The sequence below is a fragment of the Peromyscus maniculatus genome, chromosome 4 (assembly GCF_049852395.1).
Source record: "Peromyscus maniculatus bairdii isolate BWxNUB_F1_BW_parent chromosome 4, HU_Pman_BW_mat_3.1, whole genome shotgun sequence".
Taxonomy (NCBI): domain Eukaryota; kingdom Metazoa; phylum Chordata; class Mammalia; order Rodentia; family Cricetidae; genus Peromyscus; species Peromyscus maniculatus.
The window spans coordinates 144,336,781-144,346,223 of NC_134855.1; the positions used below are offsets into that span (position 1 = coordinate 144,336,781).

Genomic DNA, 9,443 nt, shown 5'->3' on the forward strand with positions numbered 1-9,443 from the left:
TGGGATTTCTGGTGCCTTCTGGAGTGAGCGGGAAGATCGTAGTTTTATGGTGCCTATTGCCGGGTTTCTCAGCTACATGATGGGTTTTTATAGAGTGTCTACTGTGTGCTTGGTGCTGAGAATTCAGCCCAATCCTTGATCCTCAGCCACTCAACGAGGAGAAAGTTTGTCTTTACCAGATCAAAGGCTGCGATCTACTGACTCGAAATGTAGACTAACAAACGCATGTAAAATCACCAGGGGCAGTGGCTGCGCTTGACCTTAGGGAAGATGTCACATAGCTGAGTCTTAAAAGGGGGGGGGGCCTGTGTGGGGGCACATAGAGAGGTGGGAGGGTGTTCCAGGAGGAGGGAAAAGTACCTTGGGAGATCTGTCCACCATGGTGGTAAGGTTTGCCTGCCCGCAGGGAAGCAAGGACACCCACATGCTACAGTTCAGCCTGCTTGGTTTGGAGTCGGGGTAGGTGTAGAGGGACAGAGGCTTCACTTTCCCAACTTCAGACTGGTTTCCATGATGGTTTCTTGGTCTTCTGCTGAAGGGAAAGTTCAACAGCCTGTGTATGTGGCTCCCCACACTTGCCAGGAGCACTCTGTCTCAAACGCTGGCCTGGCTCAGTGGTGGGAGAGTATCCAGGTCACCGGGCTCTATCTCAAATTTCTGAGTTAGTAAACCTAAGAGGCAACCGGGCAGCTAGCATTTTTGACAAGAGGGTAGCACCAATCTTGCTGGTCAGGGAACTAGACCACTCAGTTCTAGCCTAGAGCCTTGGGAGGAGAACATCTTTCTGCTCTGGATATGGGGATGTCTCATAGGCCTGGGGTACATAGCTTGGACCTGGACAGTCAGGGGGCCTCCTCAACAGGTTCTGAGGGGGTTCCCTTCACCTTGGGTTTACTTGGGTTTCATGAAAACATAATCAGAACTGGAGAGATACCCAGGGAGGGTTTATGTTGAGGGAAGATTGGGGACATAGAGGACACCCAGAAGGAGAGGGACACATGCTTGGGCAGAGGAAAAAGTTGGTTAGAGATGGGAATGACGACAGCCACCTAGCTCTGGAGCTATAGCTGTCCCTACTGGAGAGTTGTTCCTGGTGAAGCAGCATGTGAACCCAGACCTGACACTGCAGCTCGGGGGGTGGGTGGCATCAGTGGGGTTGAACACCTCATACCACAGCCCTCGTGAATCCAAAAGCAAAAAACAAAAAACAAAACAAAACAAAACAAAACAAAAACGAAAGGCCTAGAGCAGCTAACCTGTGTGCCCAGGTCACCAGCCCAAGCCAATAAATGTTCTAAGCATCCCCTTGTTTTCCCTACCCCCTAAAGAAGGGCATGAGTGCTGTTAGGAAAGCCAGAGCCCGCCCTTCACAGGGCACAAGGGCTGACTCTTAATGTTTGAACTCAAGTGCTCTGTTCTTAGTGCATGGAAATGAAAGCGTGCCTTGCTGTAGTGAGTACTGTGATCTCCAACCCTCCGACCTTAGTTGCTGATTTGCCGTTAGACAGAGAAGAGACTGGACCTCTGAATGACTTACCTGTGTTCCTGATGCTTGAGGCAATATGTTATCCCGGGTCTGCTGTATCCCACAGCCAACCCACACTGAACATGAGTCCTGGGACTCTAAGAAACCAAGGAAGCAAAGAGATGACCCAAAGGAACTGCAAGCAGCCACACGCCGGAGGTCTGTGAGAGCCTGTGCAGTGTGCCCAGACCCAGTTGCTCCATCACTGCAGGCTCCTCGGCCCACTAGGCACTGCCCTCTGGGCTGGCTCAGGGACAGCGCTGGACCCCATCACTCAGAGACTCGTCTTTGGCCCCCGCCCTGCGCTAGACTCCAGGCACTCCCACAGTCTTCAGATTTTGAGGCAAGCAGAGGCTGAGCTCCTCCAGCATAGTGACAACCGGGCAGCCCTTCGTTCACGCGTTCACTCAGGCCACGAGCAGATGTCTTCTGAGCACTTAGCTACCAGGCCCGCTCTGGGAACGCAAGAGTCGTCCCTTGACACAGGGACAACATCTCAAGACCCCTTCAAAAGGCCGTGGGAGTTGCTCACTAGCTGAGAAGCTGGTCTCTAGGACAGGGATGTTTTCACAGCAGCAAACGCTGCCTCTCCCAACTCAATGGTTCTGGTTTGAAACAGATTCAGTCATTGGCTTCCACACCTGTGCCTGCCATTAGGTAAGGCAGCCAAGAGGCAGCGTTCAGGAGGCCCATGCTGTGCTCTCTTGACTCTCGGCCTCCAAGCTACAGGCTAAATCACCTCCTTTCTTTCATTTTCTTTCTCTCTCTCTTTCTTCCTTCCTTCCTTTCTTTCTTCCTTCCTTCCTTCCTTCCTTCCTTTCTTTCTTTCTTTCTTTCTCTCTCTCTCTCTTTCTTTCTTTTTTTTTTTTTTTGTTTTTTGAGACAGGGTTTCTCTGTGTAGTTTTTGGTGCTTGTCCTGGATCTCACTCTGTACACCAGGCTGGCCTCAAACTCCCAGAGATCCGCCTGGCTCTGCCTCCTGAGTACTGGGATTAAAGGTGTGCGCCACCACTGCCCAGCGAGACAGTTTCTTTAGGTAGCTGAAGCTAGCCTGAAACCCATGATAAACTCTCTCTTATAAAGTCAGCCTGCTTCAGGCATTTTGTTATAGCAATGAAAAATAGGCTTATACACTCTTCAAAAAGTATCACACACACACACACACACACACACACACACACACACACACACACACACACACATGCCCTGGTGGAGGATCCCTCCATGCACCACAATTATAGAAGACATCCCAGCCTTTCATTTCATTGTATCTGCACACCATACTGTCCTGAAGGGGTGATGTCACTGATTGATTCTCCTTAGTACACAGGGAAGCAGAAAGTCAGGGAAAGCTAATGACACATTCAAAGTCTCTGAGGAGACTGGAGTGAGTGGTGGTGGGCCTGGGCGGCTGTTCCTCACATACAAAAGCGTGATCCTGGGAGGACCCTCTGGGCAGGAGGATGCAGGACTAGATGAAAGTAAAGAGCTTCCTGCAGAGATGCTGGGCTCCTGGCAGAGCCCCTTAATTCCAGCCAGCCCAGGGCTCCTCCCACAGGACCATCCCTTGCCCCCTGCAGAAGGAAGCTGTGCAAATCTCACCCCCACAGATGCTGTGAAGTCCTCAGATACCCCAAGTCCAGGACAGGAGGCAGTAAGAGCAACCTCCACTTCATGGACTTTGCCAAACGGGACCTCCAGTCATTCAGTAACCACGCTTTCCTCGTTCCCATCCTTACACGATGCTGTGCCCAGAATCGTGTGGGTGGAAAGCAAAATAACTCACCCACCACCACTTACTTACTGAGCCATTATAAGAAGGCACTGTGCCAAGTCCTGGGCATGGTTCCTGCCTTCCAGGAGCCCACACAAAACTACACAAACAACCAAGCCGCCACTGCACAAACTGTGGCCTGTGACATGTAACCAGCTGTAGCATCACAGGGGCCTCACTAGATGTTCAGATTCCAAGGGTCCATCCCCCAGGACCAAATGAATGGGAATCCCTGAAGTGTGGCCCAGGAATCTGCTTTTTAAAACTTACCCATCAGAGGCTGGAGTCTGTCTCTGTGGTTAGGATCTAGCTACTCTTGCAGATAGCCAGAATTCACTTCCCACCACCCACACTCTCACAACGCCCTCTCTAGCTCCAAAAGATCCAACACCCTCTTTTGGCCTCTACAGGCGTCTGTACACATGTGTGCATACACACATCCAGTCGTACACATAAGTAAAAATAAATAAAACTGAAAAAACTTACCAAGTGACTCACATTATATACATACATTTTCAAATTTTCAAGAATCTGTCATCAACCTCCCCCCTGCCTCACACACACCTTGGCTCACCTTAACCCTCTTCCTTACCTCATATCCAGAGACCTATTGATCATATTACTTTATATTTTATCCATAGATAGATAGCTAAGCTTTGAGAGCAACAATTTGGGATTGTTTTTTTTTTTTCATTGCCATAGCATTGGTTACCTAGCAAAGTTCTAGCACAAAGCAGTGATCAATAAATGTTTGTTGATTAAATGACAGATGATAGAACATGCCACATCCCACGCAGTACTAGTCATTGGGAGAGCCTGGAGAATGAGACAAGGTTGCTGGCCACAGAGTGCTCCATGATAGTGGCACCCAGGTCAGCCTTTAGGGGGGTATCAAACAGAGATAAAGGATGCTCGGAACAGAGAGGTTAAATCTTTTACTGGAATAGGTGGCAGGGGGTTGATAACACCATCAACTAATCAATACCTGGTTTGTGCCAAGAACTATCCTAGCCTGCACCCTTCACTCCTGTATCCTGAATCTCAGAAGTAGGCAGTGTCATCCAGAGGGTGGGGCTGGAGCATGACTGCTCTTCTCAAGGACCCAGGTTTGATTCCTAACACCCACATGGTGACTCAGAACCTCTGTGACGCCCGTTCCAAGGGGATCTGAGGCCCTCTTCTGGCCTCCAGGGGCATTGCATGCTCATCCTACATATACATATAGGTAGGTAAATTACCCATGCACATAAAACAAAAATAAATAAATCTTAAAGAAAAAACTTTAAGAGGGTACCTAGGCTCAGTGATATTAAGTAATTTGCTCTCCCCACAAAAAGACTTGTAAAAGAACATTTGCGGCAGCTTTATTTACAATTTCCCCAGACTGAAAATGAACGCAAATGCCCATCATCAGGTGAATGAAGTAATCAAGTGTGCTGTACTTACAGAAAGCAATACCACTCAACAACAAAGTGGAACAAACCACACACACACACACACACACACACACACACACACACACACACACACCCAACAAAGAATCTGAATGACAAGCTGAGCAAAGAAGAAGCTATACTCAGAATTCCTCTTTGCATATGAAATTCTAGGGCTTAAATAGAGTTAATAGTCCTAAATTGAACTGAAACAAACTGCATGGGCTAGAAATCAGGAAAGAAGCCATCACCCACCGAAGGGCACAAAAGGGGCTTTCTAAGGTGATGGAAATAGTCTCTACCTAGACTGGATTAGTGGGTACCTGGGTGTTTATATCTGTCAATCTCATTTACATTTTATTAAATTAAGTCATACTCAGTAACAACAAAGATCTAGAGAGCCCAAAGGTGGCTTAGTTGGTAAAGGCACCTGTTGCCATACCTAATAACTTAACTTTGACTGCTGGGACACACACACAGTGGAAGGAGAGAGTCTTCTCTGACTCCCATGCATGCCCACACACATACATAAATACATGTATTTTAAACTTTTTTAAGGATCTAGAAATCATTTCCTCTAGTTCACAAAGCCACATATAGAGCTACAAAGCTAGGCTCACCCTGTCCCAGTGGCTAATTGGCACCAGTCTGTCTAACTGAGCTGGGAGCTCCCTGCCTGGTTAATGCCTTCCAAAATCTGAATGGAAGGGATTCAATTCTCTGTGAATGGAAATCACAAGTCCCCTAGCCCCAAACCATGATAGATTCTCACACGGAGGCCAGACTGTCCTGCTGTGAATTAAGAAACTTAGATTCAACATCAATCGTGCCTTTCACCTGCTCAGTAACCCAAGGGTATACTGCTCCATGACTCAGTTTCTCGTATATGAAGCAAAGAGGAGATCAATAGTCCCCTTCATGAGATCCCAGATCCTCCATGCCAGAGGCCAGGAGTCCCTGTGCTTACCAAGCACTGTTACTACATTTTTAAAAGTAACATGCTTGCTTTATATCTGGTAAGTGACTTTTCTAATACATGCTAATATTACCGTGATTAATAAATCACACAAGTATTTCGAAGCTAAAATGAAGCCACCGCGGCTTTTCATTATTGTGTGTTTTCTCAAACAAAAAACACCAAAAGAACAGCTAGTGCTCATGACTTCAGATGTAAAGGGGCTCGGAATCTCTATGCAGAGGATTGCTAAGGGGACAGTCGCCAAGGGGATGGTCGCCAAGGGGACCGTCGCCAAGGGCCCTTCCAGGTCAACTGCCCCTCGGTTGTCTGACATCGTTTGGGCGAATGCTTGAGAAGACCAGCCTCTTGTCCTGGCCCCAACAACAGAGCCCCAGTGTGTGGGCTGTGTCCTGGCTCTGTAACCCATTTTACACCACCGCGTAAGACAGACACACCGCCCCAGTGTGGCTGTTACCACACCTTAGGTCTCAGTTTACCCTTCAACTCTGATAGTGAGCCGCTGTGAGGAAGCCTGAAGCTTGGACATTTTCTTATCCACAACCTTTCACCATCAGTTTCTGGAGTCTGAAAAAATGGGGTTCCTGGTCCCATTGAACCACCACAGAAGGACACAGCCCACTGGGGAGTCTACCAACAAGACTCTGGCTCAAGTTGAGCCAGGTGCTCCATCACCCCAGCATGAAGGACTGAACAGCAGATCTCACATCTAAGCACACGGGCACACCTTCCTCTCAAGCATTCTGGTGCCTTGTCCCACGCCCATAATCTCAAAACTTCTCCAGCTATGGGTCAGGGTCCTAGAGCACAGCTAGAAACCAAAATCTCCACCCTCCACTTCTGAGTCCTCCCCTGCGGGTTGCGACCTCGGAGGTTCTGGTGCTGAGTCAGAGGTTTCTAGAGCTTCCAAATTTAAAAAAAAAAAAAAAATACGCGAGGTGGGGGTGGGGTAGGATGGGGGGCTCAGCAGAGTCCTGCTTCCCAAAGGCGGCAGTGGGAGACAGTCTGTCCCCACTTTGGTGGGGTTTGCAGATACCTCACCTCCAAAAGACCTCTTCCAGCTCATCTCTACCTCCTCCCCAGCCTGGGTACCGGGACTTTAAGACACAAATGCCTAGTCTCCACCACGGCCTCCAAACCAGAAGGTGAACCCTGTCTTGCCCATTTGGTATTTTAAACGTAACAAAGCCAAGGGCAGATGACCCTCTGCCCATCCTTCAGCTCCTTGTAAAACTCCGCTTGCTGTTTTTAATCTATTTTCCCACCACCACAGTGGAAGCGGCTCCAGAACCCGCCTTCTCTCTAAGGCACCATCCCCCCTCTCAGGCTTCCAACTTTGCGGATCAGCGCACAAAAGATAATCTGCTCTCCCCTCCGAGAGATGCGTGCCGCCCACCTCCGCCCCGGGACGCCCCCCGCCTGCGCGGCCCGCGCCGCCCCGGCCAGGGTGAACTGCCGTGGGCTCCTGGCGGCAGCCGCTCCCTTAGGGCCTGAGGACGCACTTGCAGAGGCCCAGCCCGGGAGGCCCAGCGATCGGGCCGGACGCTCTGCTCCCTCAGTATCCCGGGAGCACCCCCGCAGCCAGGAGCTGGGCGGATAGCCTGTGGGGAAGGGGACAGACCTCACAGGGTCGCGGATCGAGCCATCCGACGCGCAGTCACCACGCAGCACCGCAGAGCCCGCGCGTCTGCGCCCCGACCGCCCGGAGACCCACGCGCTCTGCTCAATCCGGGCTCCGAGTGACGAAAAGCCGCGCTCGGCTCCAGCCTGACCCGGACCGACGCACAGACCTGGGGACGCACCGACCGACCGTCTGGCTTTCCAACTAAGTTTCAAAGTTCGCTTCCCTGCGAGGGAAGGGGACTCGGGCAGCTCGGCTGCCCCTGACCCTGCCCGCTGGGCTTGAAGAAGAGCTGGGGTCCGACGCCTTAGGTCCCAGGATCCCCGCACAGCTTCCGGACGGCGCCGCAGTACGGGGACTTGTCTGGCGTTGGGGACAGTGATCCCGGAAAAAAATGGGGGACTAGAGGTGCCTCCTTGCTGCAGCCCAAGCCTGAAGGGACGCTAGCTCCCCGATCGGGGAAGGGACAGGTCTTGATTGGACGCCACCATCATAGAATCCGAGGCGCCGTGGGGCAGTGACGGCCAATTAGTAAACGGCCCAATTAGTGCACTGCACCGACAAGTTAAAACCCCGACGCGCGAGTATGGACGACCGAGGGGTGGGGGCGGGGAGTGCAGGGTGCTGGGGTCCCTGGGTGTGCCCGGGTATGACTGCGTGCCCGTCAGGGCGATTTGTAGCTGAGGCTTCTCGTCCAGGGGATGGATCTGTGTGACCGACCGTGTGCACTCGTGGGTCATTGTGAGTGTGAGCTGGAACTGTCGGAGCTACTTCTTTGTGTGACTGTCCCCGGTTGTCACTGGCTGTGACAGCGGATAGGAACATGTGCAGCAGCGTTGTGTGTGCGGATAGGTGAAGTGACTTGTGTGTGTTAGTGTAGCCGTGTACGTGGGCGAGAGGCTGAGTGTGGTTGACGACAGATGACTGGCACGGTGACTTATGTGGGACGGTGAAGGCTGCGTGTGGGGCCGCCTGGCTGGGTGACAGAGAGTCGCTGCGCGTCGGCTTCTGAATGAATGCGAAGTGTGGGTGAGTGTGTCACCGTGTCGTCGTGCGGGTGGCTGTCGGGCTGACTTCTGCCTGTGATCTACAACTCGGGCGTGTGTGTGGCCGCGAGGGTAGCGGTGTGAGCGGCACGTGCCCATCGACGGGGCTGTTGTGTGCGTGTGTCCCCCGTGTGAGTCCCCAAAAGTGGCCGCGTCCGCAGCCGCGAGGTGACTCCTGCCCCACACTCGAGCCCGGGACACTCGGCCCCTGCCTACCTTGCCGCAGTGGTAGTAGTCCAGGTGCGCCAGGCCGGCCGGCTCGGCCCCGGGCCGCGCACCTACCGCGGGCGCCGAGGGATACAGGCGGACGTCCATGGCGGGCGCGGCGGCGGCGGCTCCCGCGGGCAGTGCCTGGGCGGGCGGCGGTGGGAGCACTAGGCGAGCCGGTGTGCAAGCGCGGGGGGCGGGCCGGGGGCGGCGCCCGGAGGGGAGCTACGCCCTCCCGCCACGCCCTCCCCCGCCCCGCCCGCGAGCGCTATTGTTCCGGCCTCGGGCGCCGCCGAGGGCAAGGGGGCCCTGGAACTCGCCTGAGTTGGGCAGTCGCCCGGATCCCCGCCCAGCCCTCCGCCCCTAATGTGACTTGCCGTTCCAAGTGGGCCTTTCCTGTCCCGCCTTTTGTCACCAAGAGCGAGAGGAAAGAGAAAAGCCCCTAGGCCACACCTGTCCAGAAACGGGACGTTCCCCGCCCTAAATATTGGGGGCAGTGTCAGTTCCCCACCCGGCAAGCCGGGCCTTAGGAAGTGGTCGTAGCAACACTCAACTGGAGATGGATTCTGTCTTACCTGTGGAACTGGGCCCCTTGACTCACACGGATCTTGGAATAGTCTCCCCGTCCGCCCCCAACACACACACACACACACACACACACACACACACACACACACACACACACACACACCTCAAGCTGATCTGAGTTACTCAGAAAGAGACAGGGGACCAAAGTGCATAAATGTTAATTTTATATATGGGAGAAATCGAGGCAGGGACTTGCAGCATCAGTAACCGAGAGCATCCAGAATTGAAAGCACTTGGATAGAGACACTGGAAAGTCCCCACCCCCTTTAGTGT

The 9,443-nt window shown here is 52.7% G+C and overlaps 1 protein-coding gene across 5 annotated transcripts in view; it reads right to left on the reverse strand.

The window, feature by feature from the left end:
• Tox2 (TOX high mobility group box family member 2) overlaps positions 1-8,760 on the reverse strand; it is a 127,002-nt gene extending 118,242 nt beyond the window's left edge. For 2 of the 5 annotated variants that reach the window (XM_015999305.3, XM_015999314.3), the window contains exon 1: positions 8,592-8,751. In XM_015999305.3, coding sequence (XP_015854791.1) covers positions 8,592-8,690 — 99 coding nt within the window. In that variant the 5' untranslated portion in view covers positions 8,691-8,751. Of the gene's footprint in view, positions 1-7,329; positions 7,865-8,591 lie in introns of those variants that run through there. The other 3 variants (XM_076571205.1, XM_042276748.2, XM_076571206.1) reach the window with 3 other exon arrangements.
• Positions 8,761-9,443: the final 683 nt, after the last annotated feature.